Here is a 26,624-nt window from a genome sequence, read left to right on the forward strand (position 1 = left end):
CCAGTTTGTCGAGGTTGCTTTGTGGGAGTATTTGGATGTGGTTCATTTTGATTGTGTGTTGACATTGACCAACTTACATTAGTTGAACCCAGCTAACATACAGTCATATGTGAGCAGCTATGAACAGTGCCACAGGAACAGAGTCCCATAAGATGTATCATCTTTACTATAGGAAGAAAGCACCAGCATCTGAAATACGGGTGAAGGTAGAAAAAGTCAGCAACTATCCCAAGTGGGGAAATGAGAAACATTGTCATGGGAGCTGGCAGAGGTGGGACCTAGGTCTGGCTGTGGGCAATGTGACCTTGGGCAAGGCTGTTGTCGTCCTAGTAACCTTTAGCATGCTGGATTAGACTAACTCAGCTAAAGCTATTCCTCCAGCCCTGTTTCTTGGCTCTGTGATTTTGTTCTACCTGTGAAAGTCAATGGCAGAATATGTGTTTGGAACAGAAGGGTGGGGAATCTATTTTCCAACTTCAGAACCAGAGTGTTGCCTTGGAGAGGAGAGGTGGAGACTGATTTGTGGAACTGTGGAGGAAAGGGCCAAGTTCAGCTGGTGATCACTCTAGGAGCAGATTTATAAAAATGTATTTTCTTGAAGTATAGTTGATTGTGGTAGTGCTAGCGGTAGTGCTAGTGGTAAAGAACATGCCTGCCAGGGACGAGGGTTCAGTCCCTGGGTCAAAAAGATCCCCTGGAGGAGGGCATACAATCCACTCCAGTATTCCTGCCTAGAGAATCCCATGGACAGAGAAACCTGGCGGGCTATAGTCCATAGGGTCACAAAGAGTCTGACATGGCTGAAGTGACTTAGCATCCACACACACATAGTTGATTTACAAAGTTGTGTTAGTTTCTGCTGTACAGTAAGGTGATACAGTTTATATGTGTGTGTGTGTGTGTATACAAGTTTTTCATATTCTTTTGTTTTATGGTTTATCACAGGGTATTGAATATTGTCCCCTGTGCTAAACAGTAGGGCCTTGTTGTTAATTCATTCCATATATGATAGTTTTCACGTTAACCGCAAACTCCCAATCCATTCCTCTACCACCTCCCTCCCCCTTGGAAACCACAAGTCTCTTCTCTGTGTCTTTGAGTCCGTTTCTGTTTTATGAAGAAGTTCATTTGCGCCATATTTTAGATTCTGCATAAAAGTAATATTATGCGGTGTTTGTCTTTCCCTGCCTGACTTGCTTTGCTTCCTTCGCTTCTCTAGGTCCATCCATGTAGCCACATGGTTTCATTCTTTTATGGCTAGTATTCCATTGTGTGTGTACACACCAGATCTCCTTTATCTTTCCATCTGTCTACGTTGTTTCCGTGTCTTGGATAATGTAAATAGTACTTCTGTGAACACAGGGAGTGATCACACCATTGTGATTATCTGGGTCGTGAAGATCTTTTTTGTACAGTTCTTCTGTGTATTCCTGCCACCTCTTCTTAATATCTTCTGCTTTCTGTTAGGTCCATACCATCTCTGTCCTTTATCGAGCCCATCTTTGCATGAAATCTTCCCTTGGTATCTCTAATTTTCTTAAAGAGATCTCTAGTCTTTGCCATTCTGTTGTTTTCCTCTATTTCTTTGCATTGATGGCTGAGGAAGGCTTTCTTATCTCTCCTTGCTATTCTTTGGAAATCTGCATTCAGATGCTTCTATCTTTCCTTTTCTCCTTTGCTTTACGCTTCTCTTCTTTTCACAGCTATTTGTAAGCCCTCCCCAGACAGACATTTTGCTTTTTTGCATTTCTTTTCCATGGGGATGGTCTTGATCCCTGTCTCCTGTACAGTGTCACGAACCTCATTCCATAGTTCATCAGGCACTCTATCTGTCAGATCTAGTCCCTTAAATCTATTTCTCACTCCCACTGTATAATCATAAGGGATTTGATTTAGGTCATACCTGAATGGTTGAGTGGTTTTCCCTACTATCTTCAATTTGAGTCTGAATTTGGCAATAAGGAGTTCATGATCTGAGCTCCTGGTCTTGTTTTTGTTGACTGTAGAGCTTCTCCATCTTTGGCTGAAAATAATATAATCAATCTGATTTTGGTGTTGACCATCTGGTGATGTCCATGTATAGAGTCTTCTCTTGTGTTGTTGGAAGAGGGTGTTTGCTATCACCAGTGCATTTTCTTGGCAAAACTCTCTTAGTCTCTGCTCTGCTTCATTCCGTATTCCAAGGCCAAATTTTCCTGTTACTCCAGGTGTTTCTTGACTTCTTACTTTTGCATTCCAGTCCCCTATAATGAAAAGGACATCTTTTTTGGGTGTTAGTTCTAAAAGGTCTTATAGGTCTTCATAGAACCATTCAGCTTTAGCTTCTTCAGTGTTACTGGTTGGGGCATAGACTTGGATTACTGTGATATTGAGTGATTTGCCTTGGAAATGAACAGAGATCATTCTGTCCTCTTTGTGATTGCATCCAGGTACTGCATTTCGGACTCTTTTGTGGACCATGATGGCTACTCCATTTCTTCTAAGAGATTCCTGCCCACAGCAGTAGATATAAGGGTCATCTGAGTTAAATTCACCCATTCCAGTGCATTTTAGTTAGCTGATTCCTAGAATGTCGACATTCACTCTTGCCATCTCCTGTCTGACCACTTCCAATTTGTCTTGATTCATGGACCTGACATTCCAGGTTCCTGTGCAATATTGCTCTTTATAGCATCAGACCTTGCTTCTATCACCAGTCACATCCACAGCTGGGTATTGTTTTTACTTTGGCTCCATCCCTTCATTCTTTCTGAAGTTATTTCTCCACTGATCTCCAGTAGCATATTGGGCACCTACTGACCTGGGGAGTTCCTTTTTCAGAATCCTATCATTTTTGCCTTTTCATACTGTTCATGGTGTAATCACGATGGTGTGATCACTCACCTAGAACCAGACATCCTGGAATGTAAAGTCAAGTGGGCCTTAAAAAGCATCATTATGAACAAAGCTAGTGGAGGTGATGGCATTCCAGTTGAGCTATTTCAAATCCTGAAAGATGATGCTGTGAAAGTACCACACTCAATATGCCAGCAAATTTGGAAAACTCAGCAGTGGCCACAGGACTGGAAAAGGTCAGTTTTCATTCCAATCCCAAAGAAAGGCAATGCCAAAGACTGCTCAAACTACCACACAGTTTCACTCTCACATGCTAGTAAAGTAATGCTCAAAATTCTCCAAGCCAGGCTTCAGCAATACATGCACCGTGAACTTCCAGATGTTCAAGCTGGTTTTAGAAAAGGCAGAGGAACCAGAGATCAAATTGCCAACATCCGCTGGATCATGGAAAAAGCAAGAGAGTTCCAGAAGAACATCTGTTTCTGCTTTATTGATGACACCAAAGCCTTTGAGTGTGTGGATCACAATAAACTGTGGACAATTCTGAAAGAGATGGGAATACAGACCACCTGACCTGCCTCTTGAGAAACGTGTATGCAGGTCAGGAAGCAACAATTAGAAGTGGACATGGAACAACAGACTGATTCTAAAAGGAAAAGGAGTACGTCAAGGCTGTAAATTGTCACCGTGCTTATTTAACTTCTATGCAGAGTACATCATGAGAAACGCTGGGCTTGAAGAAGCACAAGCTGGAATCAAGATTGCTGGGAGAAATATCAATAACCTCAGCTATGCAGATGACACCACCCTTATGGCAGAAAGTGAAGAGGAACTAAAAAGCCTATTGATGAAAGTGGAGAGTGAAAAAGTTGGCTTAAAGCTCAACATTCAGAAAACAAAGATCATGGCATCCGGTCCCATCACATCATGGGAAAAGGATGGGGAAACAGTGGAAACATTGTCAGACTTTATTTTGGGAGACTCCCAAATCACTGCAGATGGTGACTGTAGCCATGAAATTAAAAGACACTTACTCCTTGGAAGAAAAGTTATGACCAACCTAGACAGCATATTGAAAAGCAGAGATATTACTTTGCCAACAAAGGACCGTCTAGTCAAAGCTATGGTTTTTCTGTGGTCATGTATGGATGTGAGAGTTGGACTGTGACAAAAGCTTAGCACCAAAGAATTGATGCTTTTGAAGTGTGGTGTTGGAGAAGACTCTTGAGAGTCCCTTGGACTACAAGGAGATCCAACCAGTCCATTCTGAAGGAGATCAGCCCTGGGATTTCTTTGGAAGGAATGATGCTAAAGCTGAAACTCCAGTATTTTGGCCACCTCATGCGAAGAGTTGACTCATTGGGAAAGACCCTGATGCTGGGAGGGACTGGGGGCAGGAGGAGAAGGGGACGACAGAGGCTGAGATGGCTGGATGGCATCACTGACTCGATGGAGGTGAGTTTAAGTGAACTTCGAGAGTTGGTGATGGACAGGGAGGCCTGGCGTGCTGTGATTCATGGGGTTGCAAAGAGTCGGACACGACTGAGTGAGTGAACTGAACTGGACTAAACATAGGGATGTGTTTAGTGAACATCTTTTCAAGTTATAGTTTTCTATGAGTAGATTTTCAATTTGCTGTGACATGGCCCTTACCCTGAAGTTTAACAGTAAGGGAAGGCTACATGCTGCTCTATTAAGGGCTTCAGAATCTAGATCCGGATTTGGAATGCTGGCTTTGGGGCTCAGTTGCCTTCTAGCCTTGAGCTAAACTCATTTCTCTTGTTTGCAAAATGAAGAGATCACAAAATTTTATGATTGATTGAATCAAGTAATATCTAAAATACTTTGCACAACATATCATACATAGTGAATGCTTTAAAAGAAAAAGATTATCATCAGTAGCAGCAATTAAGTGGGTTTCTTTTGAGCTAAGGAGCTTCCAGGTGATGTTCAAGCTCAAGGTAGATGGCCATGATGAGAAACATTGTAGGAAACTGCCTGTAGATGTTACATTGTTAGATGTTAGGGTCAAAGCCCTTTGAATCCCCTGTGATCCTGGGCTTCTGTGAGTCAAATTTAGAACAGATAATACATATGGTTTAAGAATTAAGAGGAGTTTGGGTTTCCTGTGAGTTGCAATGGTTAGGGCAGACTTCCAGGAGATGGGAGTTCTCTGGTCTTGAGAACTTGATCTCCCTTTGTGCATGTTAAGAAAAGTAGGCAGGACAACAGATCATTGTGGGCAATGCGTGCAGCCCGAGTCGATGGAAGGGATGGGCAAATGTAACTGTGGCAGAGTTTTTAGAACATCAGGCTGAGCCTTATTCTCCACCATTTCTCAGGTACAATCTGAGAGTCAGGAGAAAGAGGTGAAGAGGGGAGACGCACGGAGATTTGAGAAAGCTCTCTTCCTATAGAGGAAGTGTGGTGCACTGGAGGAGATATTGAGTTTGGAGGTCAATAGGTCTTGGTTCCTATTCCATCTCTGCCCCCTTGCAAGTTCTGAGCCTTTGGGCAAGTCGATTAAACTCTCTGAGTTTCCATTTCCTCCAGTGTCAAATAACATCCCTGTTGCCTAGAGTTGACCGTAAACATGTGAAATAAAAGAATTTCTGGCAGGAAAACCACCAGAGCAGACCTAGTAAATATGAAATGCATAGAAAACAGCATTTCTGTCGTCCTGCTTTCACAAGCCTTCAACCACAGTCCAGGGGTATCTTCTAAGAGAACGGAAGAGTGACGTTTTTGGCACGCTCCGAGGAAAAGCAGCTAGAAATGTGTCTTTTATGGAGAAGGGCGATGGTTGGCCCTGGTCTTCCCTGGTAGCCATGGAAACGTGCGGCTGCTTTGTGCTCCGTCCCTTTGTACCCACCGCGTGGTCTCCATTGCTCTTGCCGTGCCCCTTTGCCTGGGTGGTGTGGGCTGAGGGTGGAGATGCAGCTCAGCAGCCTGCAGTCTGAGAGGGTGACCTCCGGGATCAAGCACCAGCATCTGAATATTTTTTTTTCTTTTGTAAGTCAATACCTGCTGATGATCACCTGTGAATCCAAGACTCAAATGTGACCTTTTGTCCCTCCTCCTTTCCCATTTATTTCTGAGTGTTTCTAGGACTTTAGTTCTTTTGAATCATCTCCACGATTTCTCATTCACACACTGCAATTTCACCTACGGAGTACAGAGTCTTTTTCTTTTCCCTAATGCATTCCATCAGCCTGTTAAATTCCAGATGAATAGTATTTAACCTTCTACAATGGCCTCTCTTACCTGCCTCTTTTCCTTCCTTGAATGTATTTTCCTGTGACTCTTAAAGTCCATTTTCCTTAAAAAAAAAAAAAAAAATTTCTGGCTTTATTGACATATAATTGACATACATCTCGGTATAAATTTAAAGTGTGCAGCAAAGTGGTTTGACTTACATATTTTGTAAAAAGATTACTGTAATAAGTTTACTTAGCATCCATCATATCAAATAGATACCATAAAAAGAAACACAAAAGATGAGAAAAACATGTGTTTTCCTTGTGATAAGCACTTTTAGGATTTACCCTCTTAATAGTTTTCTGTATACTGTACATCAGGGTTAGCTGCATCTCATCATGTTGTACAAACATCCCTAGTACTTGTACATCTCACAACCGGAAGTTTGTATCTTTTGTTCACCAGCCTTCCAGTTCCCTCTCTTTCCACCCACTATCCGTGGTAACCAAAAATCTGGTCTCTTTTTTTCATGTTGTTTTTTTTTTTTTTTCTCTAGATTCCATAGATAAATTAGATCATATGGTATTTAGTTTTCTCCATCTGACTTATTTCACTTAGCATTATGTCCTCAGAGACCCTCCATGTTGTCAAATGGCAGGATTTCCTTGTTTTTTTATGGCTAAATAAAATTCTTCTCTGTGTGTGTGTATCTTGCAAATTGTTATCTGTGACTGAACGGATAGGCAGTTTCCATGTCTCCTTTGTAAATAATGCTGCTGTGAACATGGGGGCACAAGTACCTCTTCATGTTATTATAAAACTACATTTTCCGTCAACACTTGGGAGCCCAGCGACTACAGACCCTGTATTCAGACGAGACTGACTATGAAAGTGTCCTCCATTTCTTCCCAGTGGTTAAGTCTTATCTTTTCCATTTTCAGATAGTGATTGTAATTTCTGCTTTGCAAGCCTGTTGAAAAGTTTAAGCAGGCAAATGTAAGTAAAAATTTTAACCCAGGGCCAAGCAAAGAATGCTCAAAGTACCACACAATTGCACTCATCTCACACGCTAGTAAAGTGATGCTCAAAATTCTCCAAGCCAGGTTTCAGCAATATGTGAACCGTGAACTTCCAGATGATCAAGCTGGATTTAGAAAAGGCAGAGGAACAAGAGATCAAATTGCCAACATCCACTGGATCACTGAGAAAGCAAAAGAGTTTCAGAAAAACATCTACTTCTGCTTTACTGACTATGCCAAAGCCTTTGACTGTGTGGGTCACAATAAACTATGGAAAATTCTGAAAGAGATGGGAATACCAGACCAGCTGACCTGCCTCTTGAGAAACCTGTATGCAGGTCAGGAAGCAACAGTTAGAACTGGACATGGAACAACAGACTGGTTCCAAATAGGAAAAGGAGTATGTCAAGGCTGTATATTGTCACCCTGCTTATTTAACTTCTATGCAGAGTACATCATGAGAAACGCTGGACTGGAAGAAGCACAAGCTGGAATCAAGACTGCCAGGAGAAATATCAATAACCTCAGCTATGCAGATGACACCACCCTTATGGCAGAAAGTGAAGAATTAAAGAGCCTCTTGATGAAAGTGAATGAGGAGAGTGAACCCTTCCCTAGACAGACCTTTGTTGGCAAAGTAATATCTCTGCCTAGACAGCATATTAAAAAGCAGATTATGACTATGGTTTTTCCAGTGGTCATGTATGGATGTGAGAGTTGGACTGTGAAGAAAGCTGAGCGCCAAAGAATTGATGCTTTTGAACTGTGATGTTGGAGAAGATTCTTGAGAGTCCCTTGGACTGCAAGGAGATCCAACCAATTCATCCTAAAGGAGACCATTCCTGGGTGTTCACCTGAAGGACTGATGTTAAAGCTGAAACTCCAATACTTTGGTCACCTGATGTGAAGAGTTGACTCATTTGAAAAGACCATGATCTGGGAAAGATTGAAGGCAGGAGGAGAAGGGGGTGACAGAGGATGAGGTGGCTGGATAGTATCACCGACTTGATGGACATGAGTTTGGGTAAACTTCAGGAGTTGGTGATGGACAGGGAGGCCTGGCGCGCTGCAGTTCATGGGGTCGCAAAGAATCAGACATGACTGAGTGACTGAACTGAACTGAACAGGCATAGGAGCAACAGTTAATTATTGGGAATTGCTGATATTCCAAACAGTGACCTTTGTATTAACTTCTGAACTAGCTCATTAGTTCCCTACTTTGTTCCACAGAACATTCTGCAATATAGCAACACTTTGGGGAAACATTGTGCTAAATTCTTCTAAAGAGAATTTAATGTAGATCTTTTTAAACATTTTAATGCCAGATATATACCCTAGCAATTTAAGAGGTGATTGTAAAATGTAGCATGTCCTAGAATTTTTTGAAAATCAATTTTTTTTTCTTTTCAAGATATATTTTGTTTTGTAGGCAATATTGCGCCAGCTCTATGGGCATTTAGGTACACTGTGTGGCCAGTGGTTCTGGATGTTCTAATCCTACCTTCCCCTCTCATCAGTGAGACCTGGGTCAATAGTTACGAAAGAGCACTAGACTCTGGGTCAGGTTATTCCCCTGGAATACATGAGTTCCCCTGGAATACATGAGTTCACAGTTGAGTCTCTGCTTCCTCATTTGTGTTCTCAAGATAATAGCAACATTACTGCACTGCATTTTTATAAAACGTGAATGACATGTTTGTGAGTAACTTGTAAACTAACAAGAATTGAGAGGAGTGTGGCACAGGCGGCGACATGTTCATCCCCACCCCACTCCCCACCCCACTCACACCCCACTCACACCCCACTCACACCCCACTCCCCACCCCACTCCCCACCCCACTCCCCACCCCACTCCCCACCCCACTCCCCACCCCACTCCCCACCCCACTCCCCACCCCACTCACACCCCACTCACACCCCACTCACACCCCACTCGCCACCCCACTCACCACCCCACTCGCCACCCCACTCGCCACCCCACTCACCACCCCACTCGCCACCCCACTCACCACCCCACTGCCCCACCCCACTCACCACCCCACTCACCACCCCACTCACCACCCCACTCACCACCCCACTCACCACCCCACTCACCACCCCACTCACCACCCCACTGCCCCCACCCTACTGCCCCCACCCCACTCCCCACCCCACTCACCACCCCACTGCCCCCACCCTACTGCCCCCACCCCACTCCCCACCCCACTCCCCACCCCATTCCCCACCCCACTCACCACCCCACTCGCCACCCCACTCACCACCCCACTCCCCACCCCACTCACCACCCCACTGCCCCACCCCACTCACCACCCCACTCACCACCCCACTCGCCACCCCACTCACCACCCCACTGCCCCCACCCCACTCACCACCCCACTCACCACCCCACTACCCCACCCCACTCACCACCCCACTCACCACCCCACTGCCCCACCCCACTCACCACGCCACTCACCACCCCACTCACCACCCCACTGCCCCCACGCCACTCACCACCCCACTGCCCCCACCTCACTCACCACCCCACTCACCACCCCACTCTCACTGCCCCGCTGCCCCCACCCCACTCTCACCGCCTTGAAGTTGCCTTCCTGGTTTCGGGAACAGCTGTCTGCAGCTGCCACAGCGAAATCAAGGAGCCAGCTGTTGGACCCCATTCCGTGTCTGCTGTCTGTCCCTTTCCCACCAACAGGGTGGTCCAGGCATGCACTACACATCCACTCCTCCCTACCAGGGCACAGCCAGCCCCAAGGGCTCCCCAGCGACCTCGTGGATAACGGTCAGCTCCACATAGCTCAACTGAACTATTTTCTCAGGCTCAGAGAGGAAGGGAAACAGCCATCTAGCTTGCCCCTCCCACCACTTGCCCTTCTGATAAGCTTCCCTCCGCTGATGCCAAGGTCCCCTGGAAGACCTATGGTCAGTATCAGGTGGGACAACGAAGCCACTAAGAATCCACCCGTAGTCCCCATAGGCTCAAGGGCAAGCTGAGGTCCGTCAGGGAATTAACAGGGTTGATTCGTTTCTGCTCACATCACATCTGCCATGCTGACAGAGAAGTCATGGAAGCTAACGGTTGAGAACTTGGGCTCTCAAGTTAGGATTTTAAAAATTTCAGCCCTGCTACCTTTGAGCTGGGTGGCCTTTAGCAAGTGGTGGCGTCAGTTTTTCCTTTTGTAAAGTGGGGAAAAGGGAATAGTAGACCTCTCATGAGATTTCTGTGAATGTGAGATATTGGGTGAAAATGGATAATTATATTGTCTGGCACAAAGCTGATTTTTTTCTGAATGTTGGGTAATGAGGATGATGACATTCTTTGCTAGTAAAGTCATTGTATAAAAAGCAAATCTATGCGAAGTGTAATAAAGAGACTCAAAGTATGACTTTAGAGAGAGAAAGTAAGGCTAGCGATATCTGGGTGGCAGAGGAAGACTCGAGGCAACCTCATCTTGACCTCTAACTACATAGCTGCCTGCAGGAGGAAGTCTCAGTGCGTCCTCTTTGGCTTGGACAGCAGAAGTGGGCTCACAGAGTGAGATTCTAGGACTGTTTAGAACAAGCATCTGAATACAGAACTGCTGCCTCCTAGGGGGTGAGTTTGCTGTCTCTGGAAGTATGCAAAAGCTGGATGAACCCTTGCACCGATCTTCTAAAGGAAAATCCTAGGGAAGAGAGGAGACTGGGGAAAGTACAAATGGATGTTCTTTGGATTTGAGAATGCCAGGTTCAGAGCGCCAGAGAACTCAGGACGCTAGTTCATGGCCGAAATAGAAAGAGGGCAGGCTGAGCAGAGACCTGGGCCCTGGTGGGCAAGACAGGGATGCGGATGCCCATGCTGACACATCGCACTGTAGCATTGTGTGCAGAATCCAGACCCGAGGCGGGTTAAGGAAAGGAGGCCGCCATCCCCAGAGATCTGAGAAAGCCCCAGTTTCAGATATTCTTTCCTCCTGCTTCCAGGGTGACACTTGCACTTGGCAGACGTGTCCCCATTTTAGTTTCCAGAAATACACAGGGAAGCACAGAGGCCCAGGAGCTCAGGTGTGCCAGGAAGACCATGAGGTTGTCAGCGAGGTCACTGGGGCACCCCGTCCATCTGCGGTGGTCACCCTGATATGCAGGAGGCTTGGCGGCAGCTCACAGGCTTTTTTTTTTTGGTATGATTTCTGTCTGGGCAGGGACTGATCTTTGCCTGAGAAAGTAAATGAATGCATATGACTAGAAAAGTAGCAATAGCAATATTCTAATGCTGACACCTCTTGGTAGAAAGGGGCGCAACGTTTAAGCATGCATTCACTCATCCAGTAGATCTTTACTGAGCACCTAATATGTCCAGATGTGCTTATAGACACTGGATTCATAGACGAGAATAACAAGTGATGCCTAACACGTGCATGTGAACACACATATATGTGTGTTCAGTTGCTCAGTCATGTCCGACTCTTTGTGGCCGCGTGGACTGTAGCCTGCCAGTCTCCTTGGCCCATGGAATTTTCCAGGCAAGAATACTGGAGTGGGTTCCCATGTCCTCCTCCAAAGGATCTTCGCAACTTCAGGGTTGGAACCTGTGACTCTTGCATCTCCTGCATTGGCAGGCATATAGTAGGTGCACATTAAATAACTTCTTTTTGAACAAATCAATTCCCAGATGAGGACTTTGAGGCTTAGAGAAGGAAGGTGACTTGCCCATGGGGACCAGCAGGTAGATGTAAAAGCCAGAATTCCAACTTGAGCCAGAGCATCACACGACCTCTTGATATCCATGTAGATGCCGAGTGTTGGGCAGTGGGGTTTTAAGGAATTGAGATGAAAGGAATGACATGGACAGTGTATGTCGATCCCTGAGTATGTGTGTTCAGTGTTATAATCACAGTCTCTCATTTAACCCACACAGCTTGTCTACCAGTTGGGGACTACCATTGTTGTTTTATAGATTAGAGGACCAAGGTTCTGACCATGTTGGTAACTAGCCAAAAGTTAGAAGCTTCTAAAAGGGAAGACTTTGGATTTAAATCTCTATATCCAGAATCTTAAACCAAACCTCTTTGGCATTTCTACTCTGGGGGCTCCTTCACCTTAATGGCTGGGTTCCTGGAACCCCTGTCCCTCACCACAGTTCCATGCGCCACTTAAAGAAAGAAATGACTTCTCAGTTTCGGATCCAGCCTCTCGTCCCCTGGGGTACCAGGTGGCAGGAATCAGTGACAGTATAGCAGCCTTAGGTTTTCCACACACAGTGGCCTGATGGGGTTAGATACATTTTCTTCATTGTAAAACGTGATTTATTCAGTCCAAGTTTAACGTAAATTTGATTTTCCTCTCTCAACCTGGCATTTCCAAACTGAGAATCAATCAAACCCCTAACTATAGGCAGCATGTGGATCTACAATGCCGTTATTTCCGGTTGAATTTCTCAAGTAATGCGTTTTATGCCATTCTCTGCTGCCATGAGAGGAGTTGAGGGGTAAGAGGAAGGGAGAATGAAAGGGAAATTCGATTACTAAGTTTCTCCAGTCTCAATACACCCTGGGGAAATTCTGTTCCCACAATGCAGTTTTCTCCCTGGCAAGTGGTGAGGAGGAAACTACAAACTGGGATTAACCAGGGCTAACCGTGACCCTCGCCTTCCAAGGATGCTCACATTCGGATCTGGAGCTCTCATTTATTAAGGGTTTTTTTTGTTTTGTTTTGTTTTTTTTTTTTTTTTTTTAGCTAGTTACAGGCATCATCTTATTTTATCTTCAAATCAGTTCTGAAAGAAGACCATTGTTCTCATTTTTTTCTTTATTCAGATGGAGACCTTGTGTCTTCTTACGGTTAGGAAAAAGGGGAGGTGACACACTGAGATTTTTGTGGCTAAGCCGGGGTAGGCATGTCTGGCTCTTAAGACCATCCGCTTTCCACAAGGCATGATGCTGTCCGGGCACCCGTATTCTGTGGTGAAGTGGGAGGTAGCGGGGTTATGGAGGAGAGGGTGGAAGGAACTCGCTCTAGCAGCCACACGGATGCAACTAGAGATAAGCATACTAAGAGAAGTAAGTCAGAGAAAGATGGGTACCATATGACATCACTTACATGTGGGATCTAAAACTTGGCACAAATGAACCTATCTAAAACACGGAAAGAGACTCATGGACACACAGGACAGACTTGTGGTTGCCAAGCTGGGGGGCTGGGGGGGGTGTGGGGAGGGAGAGGGTTTGACTGGAAGGTCAGTGTTGGTAGATGCAAGCTATTACATTTGAGTGGATAGACAGCAAGGTGCTCCCATGTAGCATAGGATATATTCGATACTCTGTGATAAACTGTAATGGAAATGAATATAAAAGTAATGTATGTGTGTGTATAACTGAGTCACTTTGCTGTACATGGGCACAATACTGTGAATCAATCAACTATGCTTCAGTTAAAAAAAAAAAAAAAAAAGGTACTCTGTAATGACCTGTATGGGGAGAGAACCTCAAAAAGAGTGGATATTTGTAATGTGTGATTAATTCACTTTACCATACAGTGGAAACTAACACAACATTGTAAATAAGCTATACTCAATGACATTAATTTTAAAACATAAATGGCAAAAAAAAAGAACCAGTTCTAATCCTGACTCTGCCACATGCAGTTGACATGACCTTTGGCTCTTATTCCTCAGCCCCACTGTTCCTGTGCAAAACAGAGATAGTAGTAGCAGTTTGCTCTAAGCACTGAAGGAGGTAATTCTCCTCTAGAATGTTAGCTTCAAGGACCTTGGCTGTTTTCTTTACTGTTTTTCCCCCCTTGACTAGAACAGTGTGAGGGAAGAGTTGGTATTCAATAAACACTTGTTGGAAAGATGGATGGGTGGATGGATGGATGGGAGTGTTAGGCATAGCTCCTGGATAGCAGAAACCAGCTAACAGGTGGAGGTTCTCTTCCCTCCAGGTCTTTGCCTCTTGCACTGCAGTGCAGAGCCTGGGTGAGGAGGAGTTGTGTATTATGGGAGAGAGAGTTTCTACCTTGCCACTGTCTGTAGTCCCGATTCAGAGCTAAGTGCTGATCCTCAGTTCCCTAGGCCAAGAACTCTTAAAGAAGTCACCTCTGTTTGCTTCCCATTGTGAAGTTTCTGCCAGGGCCGTTGCCATGGAAACCCCCCAAGCCCTGGTGGCTGCTCCATGGGCATCTGGCCTGAGTGCAGACTTGATGTGCGTGCTCCCTTCTTCCCGGACTTCAGAGACAACTGTGCAGTTTCAGGCTTTCTCTGAGTAAATGGCTCCCCCAGGATGCCGTTCATCTGCATTCTGTCTCCCACTCCTTTTGCTTCTTAAAACTCTCCGTGCGCACTCCACTCTGTGTGGCTTCAGTTTCTATAAAGAACCATTCCGTTCCTAGGATGTTCTGATAATGGGTTGGACAAAGAGGTAAGTCAGTCCTGATTTCTGCTATCAGTTATGAGATAAACACCAATGTCTGGCTTGGAAATGACCATTTTACCAAGGGTCTGTCTTATGCCAGAAACTGTGCTGGTCATCTGACATTTGCTGTCTCATGTCTTACAACACTCTTGAAGGAAAGGTCATTTTATTCCTATTCTCCAGATAAGAAAACTAAGGATCAACGAGCTAATATCACTTTACTCCTACTCCTCACCCCTTGACTGTTTTTTAAAACAATATTGCTTTTTCATTTTGGCTGTGCTGGGTCCTCACTGCTGTGCGCCGGCTCTCTCTAGTTGCAGCGAGTAGGAACTTCTCACTGCGGTGGCTTCTTCTGTGCAGAGCACAGCCTCTGGGCACATGGGCTCAGCAGTTGCTGCGCGCAGGCTCTCGGGCACGTGTAGTTGTTGTAGTACATGGGCTCAGTTGCCCCGCAGCATGTGGAAGCTTCCCAGGCCAGGGATTGAACCCATGTCCCCTGCACTGGCAGTCAGATTCTTACCCGCCGGACCACCAGGGAAGTCCCCTGTTGACTCTTAGGGACCCTGGATTACTCTGAAGATTTAAATGGAGGGCCCAGCATGGGCCCAGGGAGCTAGTCCAAGCAAGTCCTCTCCTGCTCCTCAACTCTCTTCCCCCAACCAGAAAGCAGCCCCATGGAGCCTGGGTGGTATATCCATAACTGGCTTATTAGTGGACAGAATGTCTTGATTACAGCCATTTCCTATTGCTGCAACAACCAGTCGGAGAGATGCCCGCTGGACCACCTGCAGGGCACCCTTTTCCTTCCAGGGTGTCCACATCCCAGTGCCAGGTGCCTCTAGGCACTTTTTATAGCTTACGCTCTGGACCTGGTTCACCGTCCCAAGAGTTTATTCATGTCAGCCTCATCTTCATGTGCTCTTTCTCTCAGAACAGCCGCTATGGAGCCTGGAGTGGAAGCTCAGTGCTGCTTCTAACTCATATCTGGGGGCAGGATGGGGAGGGTCTTGTTAAATATCCAGGCTAGTTGTAATATGTTGCCTTTTTAAGAAAACACCTACACAAGGCACCAAGCCCTAGTTCATACCCTTTCTGGTAGAAAACATTGATGTTAACTTGAGTCTTCTGTTTAGCTATGAGCAGTTGATAACACTAAAGTTTGAAACAGCTTCTTGTGACTTGTGGTCCCAGATGAGAGGGAAAAAGTGTGTTTTTGATGTGGTCCTTTTTTAAGTTTAGAGATTTTCTATCTCCTGACACCAGAACCATCTTTTTATCTTAACCACTCCTCTGTTTAACTGGTATTCACTAACTGTAGCAGCCACAGATAATGAATTGTCCCTGCCACCGGCTCTGCCTTGCTCTGTGCTCAGTCGCTCAGTTGTGCCTGACTCTTTGTGACCCCATGAACTGTAGCCCACCAGGCTCCTCTGTCCATGGGGATTCTCCAGGCGAGAATGCTGGAGTGGGTTACCATGCCCTCCTCTAGGGGATCTTCCCAACCCAGGGATTGAACCCAGGTCTCCTGCACTGCAAGCAGATTCTTTACCATCTGAGCCACAAGGAAAGCCCAAGAACACAAGAGTGGGTAGTCTATCCCTTCTCCAGGGGACCTTCCAGACCCAGGAATTGAAGCAGGGTCTCTTGCATTGCAGGCAGATTCTTCACCAGCTGACCTACCAGGGAAACCCCATGCCTTATTCTAAGACTGGCAATAAAGATAAAGCCATTATTTTAAATGAAGTAACTTCTAGGTTCTAGGCAGTGAACTTGGCAGGAGAGACATAAAGATGGTGAAGGTGGGATCCCTTCCCTCAAGGAGCTCACTGGTTATTAATAAAAACAGATACTCATACAGGAATCCCAGAGTGGGCTGTCAGGGTATCCATTAGGTCCATCCATCTAAGTGTCGATTGTGTATGCTTGCTGTGCTTTTTGATAGGTCACTGCCAGGGCCTGGTTGCTGATATTGTTACCATCACTTCTGGACGTTATGATGCATTTACTGAGACGCTACCTTACGGGCTTCCCTGGTGGCTCATAAAGAGCCACTCTTGGTTAAGAGTCTGCCTGTGATGCAGGAGACCCAGGTTCGATCGCTGGGTCAAGAAGATCCCCTGGAGAAGGAAATAGCAACCGTTCCAGTATTCTTGCCTTGGAGAATCCCATGGACAGAGGAGCATGGCAGGCTACAGTCCGTGGGGGTCACAAGAGTCGGACATGACTGAATGACTAAACCTGTTTTTAATCTATTTACCGTATTCCAGACATTGCACTCAGCATCAGGACACAGTAATGAGCAGAAGACAGTGCCTGCCCTCAAGGAGTTTACCATCAAGTTACTAGATTCTGGTGTTTGAATAAGATATTTTAAGAAACCCAGCAAATGCAGACAAATCTCTCTAGAGGGAGAGGAATTCACATTTATCATTAATCTCAGTAAGGGATGGGAGACAAGAAAACAAGTGGACTTAACTTCTACGAATAGCTCCCATGCTAATGGGAACATGATGGAGAGTGCTCACTGTGGCATCACTGTAGTGCTTCAGCCCTGCCAGCACCTGGCTAGCTGGGTAGGAGAGAGTAACAGAAGGCATGAGAGGAGGGGCCCACCGTGAGCCCCAGATACCTGCCTGGCTAATCAGCATGGACCACATCCTATGGCCAGATGCTGTATAACAGCTCAAGGGGTTCCACCAGGGAGTGGGGAGCGAAAATGTGCCCATACCTCCCTCATCTCACAAGCAAACAATAGAAGAGATGCTAAGGGCATAGAATACAGAGGACTGCATGCTCTTTAAATGCTGTGGAGGAGGACGACGGAAGACTGAAAGACGACATCGAGGCTTCCGGCCAGTTTAAATGATGGTGCTTTCAATACTCTGGGGAGACCAGGAAAAGGAGGAGGCTTTTAGGAGAAGGGAATGTGTCCAATGTTGAACATGTCATTTTGTCATGCTTGTGGGATCTTCAGAGAGAGAGGTCTGGGAGGTTTGGGCATAAAGGTCTGCTCCAGATAAGAGTCCAGAGGATAATAGAAATTTGGGAAACATTGCTTTAGAAGTGGTAATCAAAGCCTTGAAATTAAATGTGAAGAGTAGAGCCTAAATAATGAGATCCAGTGTGGGCTCCCGACATAGTCCACAGAATTTCTTTGCTGGCTCCCCTTGCCATGCAGATCGAATCATCTATCTACTCATTCTACTGCGTCCGTGAAGCTGTATTTAGTTTTCTCAAGCAAATTTCCCCCCATCCCCTGCTGCTATCCTATGCCCTCTCTAGTAGCTCTTAGCACAACTTGCCTTGGATTCTAATTAGCTGTGGATAAGCTTGCCTTTGGGCTTCCCAGGTGGTCAGTGGTAAAGTGGTAAAGTGGGTGCCTGCCAATGCAGGAGACGTAAGAGGTACAGGTTCAGTCCCTGTGTTGGGACGATCCCCGCCTCCCTGGAGGAGGCCACCCACTCCAATATTCTTGCCTGGAGAATCCCATGGACAGAGGAGCCTGGTGGGCTACAGTCCATAGGGTCACAAAGAGTCGGACACAACTGAAGCGACTTAGCGTGCATGTACAAGCCTGCCTTTGCCCCTAGCCTGTAAGCTCTTGAAGAGCAAGAACTATTCTTCTTCTGCTCTGTGTGTGTCTCACATAGTAGGTCATCAGTAAATGCTAGGGAAATTAACTTGAACTGATCAGCCTCAAACAGTATGTAAAACCGTTCTAGATGAGAGACATTATATATACACCATGCCACGTGATAATCACCGGTACTTGTGAACTATTATTATTATCTTCATCATTAGCACAAGAAAACTGAGGTTCAAAAATGAAAGCACAGCCAGTGAGGACTGAACCCCAGGTTTGAACTCATAATGGTCAAACTCCAAAGCCCATGCTCTTTCCCCTTGGCCCTATGAGTTCAGCAACACAGCATCTTCTCAATTGCTTCTAAAGAGAGTAGAAAATTTAATATCATCTAAATATTAAGAATGACCAGTCTAATTTGGAGAGGAGGAGTGAAAATTGCCACAATTTTGAAGAAATTTGTTTCTTTTCATTAATACCAAAAGGGATAATAAACCTATTATGCAGTGGGTTAAAGATCCAAAAAAGGGGCTTCCCGGCAGTACAGTGGTTAAGGTTTTGCCTTCCCATGCAAGGTGGTACAGGTTCAATCCCTTGTCAGGGAGCTGAGATCTCGCATGCCTCTTGGCCAAAAGAATAGAACATTAAAAAAAAAAAAAAAGTAATAGATTCAATTAAAACTTTAAAAAAATACAACTGAAAGAAAAGAAAAAAAAAAAAAAGACTCTACAAGGGACCACGAGATGTCATTGCAAGCGCAGAGACTGGGGAATGTGGTTTCTTCTTCCTGCTTCCCATTTGGAAATCAACAGGATTCCCAAGCCCCAGGCTCCTCCTGTTTCCTCACCTTGGGGACTTATGTATCTTTGTGTGTGTGCCTCTTACAGGTTTGCTGAAAAGCCCCGTGAACAAGACGGCCCTGACGCTGATTGCCGTGAGCTCCTGTGTCCTGGCCATGGTGTGTGGCAGTCAGATGTCCTGTCCCCTCACGGTGAAGGTGACGCTGCACGTGCCCGAGCACTTCATTGCAGACGGTAAGAGCTGAGCGTTAGAGACACCCCACGCCGGCTAGGCACCTGGCACTCCTGTCTGGTCGGATGTTTCCCTGAACATTCCCCCCTTGAACGAGCCCAGCCTCAGAATGATGTTGCCAAAACTAGAGAGAGCATCCAAAGACCTTAAAAGAGGTCTTCATCATTTAGAATCCTGGGTTATTTAATACAATGAAAGACTGCTTTTGTTCCATGGGCAAGGATAAGGTTTGTTAATAAAGAATTCAGATGTGGGTTTGCAGAAAGATCGAGCACTTCAGAGAACCTACTGTTTCTTATCAAGCTTGTGCATCCTGCTGTTGTTGAGTCACTCAGTCACGTCCGACTCTTTGCAGCGCTGTGGGCCACAGCATGCCGGGCTTCCCTGTCCTTCGCTATCTCCCAGAATTTGCTATTCCTAGCTAAATATGCCACTCCCCCACCCAAAAAAAAATAGTCTTTCCTCATTAAAAAGTATGACAAAGAAGGCTGTATGAGCTTTGTGGAAACTTCCTTGAGTGTCCTGGATTATATTCATATCTCATTCCCTGTAAATGCACTTTACAAGCATATTATATCCTACCATTTACTGTTCACCCAATTAATTTGAATTAATGAGACATGGTAGTTGCTGTAGTCATTCGCAAAGCATGGTCCAAGAAACTGATTAAGGCGCTTGATATCTATTGCTAAAGTGCCCTCCAGAAAATGGTTCCAGTTTCCGTACATCCAGCAGAATGTGATGTGTTTCCCCAAACATTTGGCATTATTATTATTATTTTTTTTTTACAATTTATAACACGTATATTATAACTTTTCCTTTTTATACATTACAGAAGAATTGCTTTTCTCTATACTCTTCCATTTGGGAAAAGAGTTTTTTTTTTTAATGAAAGTATAGTTGATTTACAATGTTGTGTTAAATTTTGCTGTACAGCAAAGATACATACATACATATATACATCTATATATAAAACCGTGTATACACACATGCACACACACATTTTTATGGGTCTTCCCAGGTGGCGCTAGTGGTAAAGAATCTGCCTGTCAGTGCAAGAGAGGTAAGAGACCTCTAGGTTGGTAAGATCCCCTGGAGGAGGGCATGGCAACCCACTCCAGTATTCTTGCCTGGAGAATCCTCATGGACAGAGGAGCCTGGCAGGCTACAGTCCATAGCGTCACAAGGAGTCAGGCATGACTGAAGCAACTTAGAATACATAGGCACATGCATTTTTAATATCCGTTTCCATTATGGCTTATCACAGGATGCTTTATATAGTTCCCTGCAAACAGTAGGATCTTGTTGTCTGTCCATTCTATGTAAGAGTTTGCATCTGCTAACCCCACCTCCCAACGCCTTGCTTTCCCGACCCCCTTCCCCTTGGCAACTAACAATCTTTCTCTATATCCGTGAGTCTGTTAGTGTTTTATAGATAAGCTCATTTGTGCTGCATTTCAGATTTCGTATGTAGGTGATATCAAACGATATTCGTCTTTCTGACGAGTTCCCGTAGGATGAGTATCTCTGGTCATATTCATTTTGATACCGATGCATCAAAATGTATTCCCTTCTTTTTTTACGGCTGAGTCTTATCCCGTTGCTTGCATGTACCGCATCGTCTTTTCTGCTTTTAATCTTTGCTGGAGTATAGTTGATTTACAATGTTGCGTCAGTTTCAAGTGTACAGCCAACTGAATTACACACACACACACACACCACTCTTTTTCAGATTCTTTTCCCATATAGGTTATTACAGAGTGAAGGTCCCTGTCTTATGCAGTAGGTCCTTATTAGTATTATTATTATTTTTAAATGTATTAAAAGTTACCATAAATATAATAAAGAAGACATATTATATATGCAGCTTAATGAATTTTTACATGAATTCACCCAGATCAAACATAAAACATTACCAGAACCATCAGCTTCCTTACACCCCCTCCCAGTGAATCCCCTCCCATGGATAACCACCCTTCTGACTTAAGCACCAAGGGAGTACCATTATTTTTTTTTACTCTTTTTCTGTTGGATATATATTAGATGTTTTTGAGAGCCTTACTGTATATTTGTCCCCCTTATGCCATTGCAACTCAATTTTATCTCTAATTTTTAAGTTACAGTGTTTACAGCATAGCACTCATTTGTTCAGTATGTTCTGTCCAAAGAGGAACTTCCACCTCCTTTCCCTGAAACACCTTGACTTCTACTAAAGCATCCTGTGATTGCTCCTACTTCACCATAGTGAACTAGCCCCTACTTTAAATTTTTAGAATTATTTTTACTGACGTATAGTTGATGTGCAATATTATAAAAGATTCAGGTGTACAACATAGTAATTAACAATTTTTAAAGACAACATTCCATTTATAGTTATTGTAAAATATTGGCTATATTCCCTATGTTATACTGTATATCCTTATGGCTTATTTATTTTGTATGTAGTACTTCATACCTCTTAATCCCCTCCCATTATCTTTCCGCTTCCCCTTTTCCTTTCCCCTCTGGTAACCACAGTTTTTTCTCTTTTTTTTTTTTTTTCTCTCTCTATCTGTGAGTCTGTTTCTTTTTTGTTCTTGTCGCTCATTTGTTGTCTTTTTTAGATTTCACATTAAAGTGCTATCATGCAGTATTTGTCTTTCTCTGTCTGATTTATCTCTGGCCTCATTCTGACATCACAATAGTTTTGCCATTTTCTTCAAGGATAGGGTGATTCTTTGATTTTCCTATCTGCCAACTATATGCTTTCTAAAAAATCTGCTTCCCATGAGGGTGGGACATGATCTAACAAAGAAAAAAAAAGACATATGTATTGAAGTTGGTAGGGTTTCTAAATCTGATTTCTGGAAATATGATATGAGAATGTTTTGCAGAGAGGCAAGAGGAGAAGTGATGGCAATGGTACCTATTTCCTTGAACCCTTACCATCACTTGGCATTAATATTTGTAAATGCAGTCAGATATAGCATACATAAAGAATGCAGATTGCATGTATATAAATCAGTGGTTTTTTAAAACATATATTTATACAGCCAAACAGAAATATAGCCCCCCCCACCCAGCCACCCAAGGCCACTGGCTGAGTTATAAGCAGCAACACTGTCATAGTGAGGCCTATCATGGTGAGAGCAATCCCCATCAAATGGGAGAGAATCCATCAAGACGAGGCCACCCAAGGACCATGGCCAAGGCAGCTCTCACGGTTCTCACCTTTCCGCATGAAGCTGAAGCTGCCAAACTGCCGCCAACCCTTAGAGTGCTCAGTCAACCACGTGCCTTTGGGCTGTCCATGGTGCTGAAGTGTTGAAGGTGGCTGAGTAATGGGTTTGGTCTTCAGGGGGGAAATAATGGATTCTGTACTTGTGTTACAACACAGTTGTACTTGATACTTTCTGCCCATTACGCAAAAAGGTCAGTATGATATAGTACTTGTCCAGAGCCCAGCTGGCAAGAGCAATAAATACGAACAGAGTCCCCATCCAAGCCCTTGGCAGATATCACCCTTTCCTCTGTCTGGGTCTTCTCAAGGCCACTGGTGGCTTTTTGCTCTGCTAAGCACCTAGTGAAGAGATGGGCTAGGTGTGTGTCCAGATTGACTGGATTTGGCATTGATTTTTCAGCTGTGGCCTGTAAGTGATCTGCATTTGGATTAGACAACCCAAGTGTCTCATGATCCCCAGAACTAGTGAACCATATTCTCTATGAGTAGATCCCAAGTATTAATGGTCTTAACAAGAACTCGAGGAGGTCCATTATCAGAAGGTTGAGAGCTGCATCAATATTTCTGTAAGTGTTACTTTCCTTTCCTCTAACAGGGTAATAACTCCTTGAGACCTCTTGCAGCCCTCATAAGGGGCTTTGTTTTCTTCCATCTTTGACTTGATCCATGCTAATTTATCGAGCTGCCTCATAGTGCAATTCCAGTGATTGCCAATAACACCGAATATCATGTGAATGGTCCCCATGCTTCATAACAAAGCAGCTCTTATCACATGGATTTGGGCTTCATCTAAATTGCCCTACAGGTAACATTATTGATAAATAGATATTGGTTAACATCAAGAACTCATATGAGTTGAGAATTTAGTTTCTTCAATTCTTGGGGCTTCCATTGTATGTTAGGATATGTTCACCCAAGATCCTGGCTGTATAATAATCCAGTAGAAGACACAGCTTTTAAAGGAATAAGTTGTCTAGATTAAATAGATGAAATGGTTCCACTCTAGTGTAGATAGATACCACTATGCCTAGAGTTTTCTGTTCTGTTTTGTTCTGGCAATTGTACTTTAAGAAGGTCAATGATATATTGGAAGACATCCAAGATAAAGGACTCGCAGCCAAGAGATTGGAAAAACATTGTCAATATGTAATGTAATGGCTTCTTAAGGAAATGATGGAAGAAAATCATTCTGTAAGAAGTGTTTAAGGAACTCAGACAAAAAGTGAACTTGGAATTATTGAGCGTATCTATTATGAATATGCAGTGTTCAAAACACCTTACATAAAGTTACTAATTTAATTCTCAAAGTAGAACTGTGAGGCAGGATTTAGCATCCTCTTTTTGCATACATGGAAGGTAGGTTTTAGAGATGTTAAGAGATTTAGCCAGATTAACGCACAGAAGTGAAGCAAGCTGTGCAAGCCCAAGCCAACCTAAACCACTTACCCATGCTTTTCCCACGCGCCACGGCTTCACAAAAATGACCACGATGGTTATTATTTGTCTTGGAAAGGGAGCAGGCTTGTTCTGAAAGTCCCCAGGAAGCAACATTAGAGCTATATGGGTTATGAGGGTGGTCAGAGATGGGAGAAAATTGAGTATTAGTCTGAAAATATCTCCACTTTCCAAGCATTAGTCTCATCTATAAAGGAGGGGATAATAGTCGTATTTATCTCATGGAGTTATTGTGAAGAATAAATGAAATAATGCTCGTAAGACTTTTAGCTCAGTACCTGAGATCTAGTAATGGCTCAATAAATTGTATTAATGTTAGTAGTTGTGGTAATACTTTTTAATATCAGAATGGGGTCATTGCAAGGTAATGAGTTCCCCATCAGAGGGAATTTCCTGAAAATAGATGACCACGTTTCTATGAAGCCACACAAGAAAAGTAAAGGAATATGTTTGGCTATGGTGCCAAATAGTTTAAATTGGAGCCATTTTACCAGAATATAAATTTTTAAAACATTAAAAGTCTCAGGGTCTTTGGAGTACGTTTGTTTATTCTTCACTGTTTCATCCCTGAGTATCACTCATTCTTTAACCAGGCTCAGAAATGGAGTGAGACTCAGGGATGAGTTATGGCCAGTCATGTCTCTTGGCTAAATATACCCCTCTGTGGAACACAGGCTTTGTTCTTTTATGTTGATATGCTCATTGGTGAGCATATCATGGAAGCCACCATGCTTCCCTGGTGGCTCAGATGGTGAAGAATCTGCCTGCAATGTAGGAGACCTGGGTTCCATCCCTGGGTCGGGAAGATCCCCTGGAGAAGGGAATGGCTACTCACTCCAGTATTCTTGCCTGGAAAATCCCATGAACAGAGGAGCCTGGTGGGCTATAATCCATGGGGTTGCAAAGAGTCAGACATAGCTGAGTGACTTAACACTTTCATTTTAACCTAAACACAAACTGTGTTCTTTTATGTTGATATGCTCATTTGGCATAAATATTCCTGCAAAAATATCTATTTGTTAAGGTCAAGTTAATGTCTTAGCATTAACTTTGGGGTTGGACTGAGGTAGTATTCATGTCTTCTCTGTTCCCTGTGATTGAGAAATTGGGGATTATGGGTTCCTTACCAGCCTATGACATCATCAAGTGGAAACATTCATCATTAGGATGCCCTGGTTCATTAATATGCCCCATGTGTAGCTGCTTTTGAACACATTATATACAATGAATCTCGCTCTACATTGATTTGCTTGCACCCCTGCTTTATGCCTTTCCACCCAAGAGAGTGAGCTAATGTGTGGCTGTGCCGTTAATGAGGAACGAGGTTCGTAATTGACTTCAGAGCAAGTGTGCAGTGATTTGAATACATGGGAGAAGTCGTTTCAATTCTTGGAAGTGGAAATTACGCCACACTGAAGGTGACTGCTTAGTCACAAACCGCCGAGCAACTTGTCTAAAGAGAGTAGGTCCCTGGTCATCTTGCTCTCTGGGGTCATTGGGAGCTTTGTTCTGTAATATTCAGTTTTTATTTCAGACCTCTGAGTACCATGGAGCATGCTCGTGTGTAAAGGTGCTCTTCAAGATGACCTCTGCCTTTTCCTTTGCACACACTTCATGGTGTTTAGGCAGATCGACTGCTGTGCCTTGTAAGTCCTCATTTCAATGTAGTGCACGCCTCCTCGTGTCTGATTTCCTCCTTTCTCCAAAAAAACTTTCAACAAAACCCCTAAAACTTCTTCAAAGAAAACACCCATCAGAAATAATCACCCCTTCCTTGAAAATTGCATAGAACTATATTTGTACCTTTCTAATAACCCAGTGGTCTAATTTCCATCACTGTTATTGTTACGCTTATGTCATTGTTACAACTGCCTTGATCCTGAGAACTGGCCTCCTGTGTTAAATCAAGCATCTCTCCAGTCTTTTCACAACATTGAAAATGGAGCTATCTTTTAAAATGGAAAATCTCAACATGTTGCATCCTGCCATAAAACTATTTAAGTACTTCTTTTTTTTTCTTTTAAAAAAAATGTATTATTATTATTATTTCTACTTTACAATATTGTATTGGTGGCAGATTCATGTTTAAGTACTTCTTATTGTTCTTGTACTTGTTGTAAAGACTGAATGCTTCAACATGGCCTTTAAGTTCCAGCAAAATCAGGCCCCACCTTCCTCTCCAGCCTCACCTTTTACCAGCAAAATCAGGCCCCACCTTCCTCCCCAGCCTCACCTTTTACCAGTCTCTCTCCAGTTGTCCCCTTGAATATCTTTGGTTGTCTCCTGCCTCAAGGCCTTTGCACATGTTTTTCTCACTTTCAGAAAATTGCTCTCATCTCCTCAGTTTCCTTGAGACAAATTTCATTTACTCAACAGTGATTGACCTTCCTTTTTTGTATCATAGCCTCTGTTGGGCCCATAACTATTCATTCTCCTTGAGCCCTGCTCTGTTCTTTGATTGCATGCTTTTCTATTTGTAATATTCTTACCTAGTTAACATTGGGCTCACCCCCTAAGTTGTGAGCTCCTGAAGGATTGACATCACCTTTGCCTGTTCTGCACGTTATATTCCGGACAGCATCCAAAACAGCGTGCCCCTCCAAAGCTTTGGTAGAATGAAAATAAATAAATAAATGAAGTGATTGTAATAGCCAGACTGAAATTTCCTCCAGGGCAAAGCCACCATTTATTCATGTCCTGAATTCCTGTGAAGCCTAATGGAGATTCTGACTCCTTAGGTATACGATACGACAGTGATGGCAGGGAAATGAATGAAGGCAGAGGGAGCAGGCAGGTGGATGCCGAGGCCCTGAGAGGCTACGTTCTGACGCATGACAGTGCATGAAATCTGAGGCTGCCTCCCCTTCTTATAATTGACTTCACTCCCCAAG

The 26,624-nt window shown here is 44.0% G+C and overlaps 1 protein-coding gene across 3 annotated transcripts in view; it reads left to right on the top strand.

Annotated features, from left to right (window-relative positions):
* The window catches only part of ASTN2 (astrotactin 2), a 1,032,871-nt gene that overhangs the window by 395,400 nt on the left and 610,847 nt on the right, over positions 1-26,624 (top strand). For all 3 annotated transcript variants that reach the window (XM_042242803.2, XM_027964073.3, XM_060410801.1), the window contains one exon: positions 18,914-19,060. In XM_042242803.2, coding sequence (XP_042098737.1) covers positions 18,914-19,060 — 147 coding nt within the window. The remainder of the gene's footprint in view (positions 1-18,913; positions 19,061-26,624) is intronic.

Source organism: Ovis aries, chromosome 2 (assembly GCF_016772045.2).
Source record: "Ovis aries strain OAR_USU_Benz2616 breed Rambouillet chromosome 2, ARS-UI_Ramb_v3.0, whole genome shotgun sequence".
In the NCBI taxonomy this organism is placed as follows: Eukaryota; Metazoa; Chordata; class Mammalia; order Artiodactyla; family Bovidae; genus Ovis; species Ovis aries.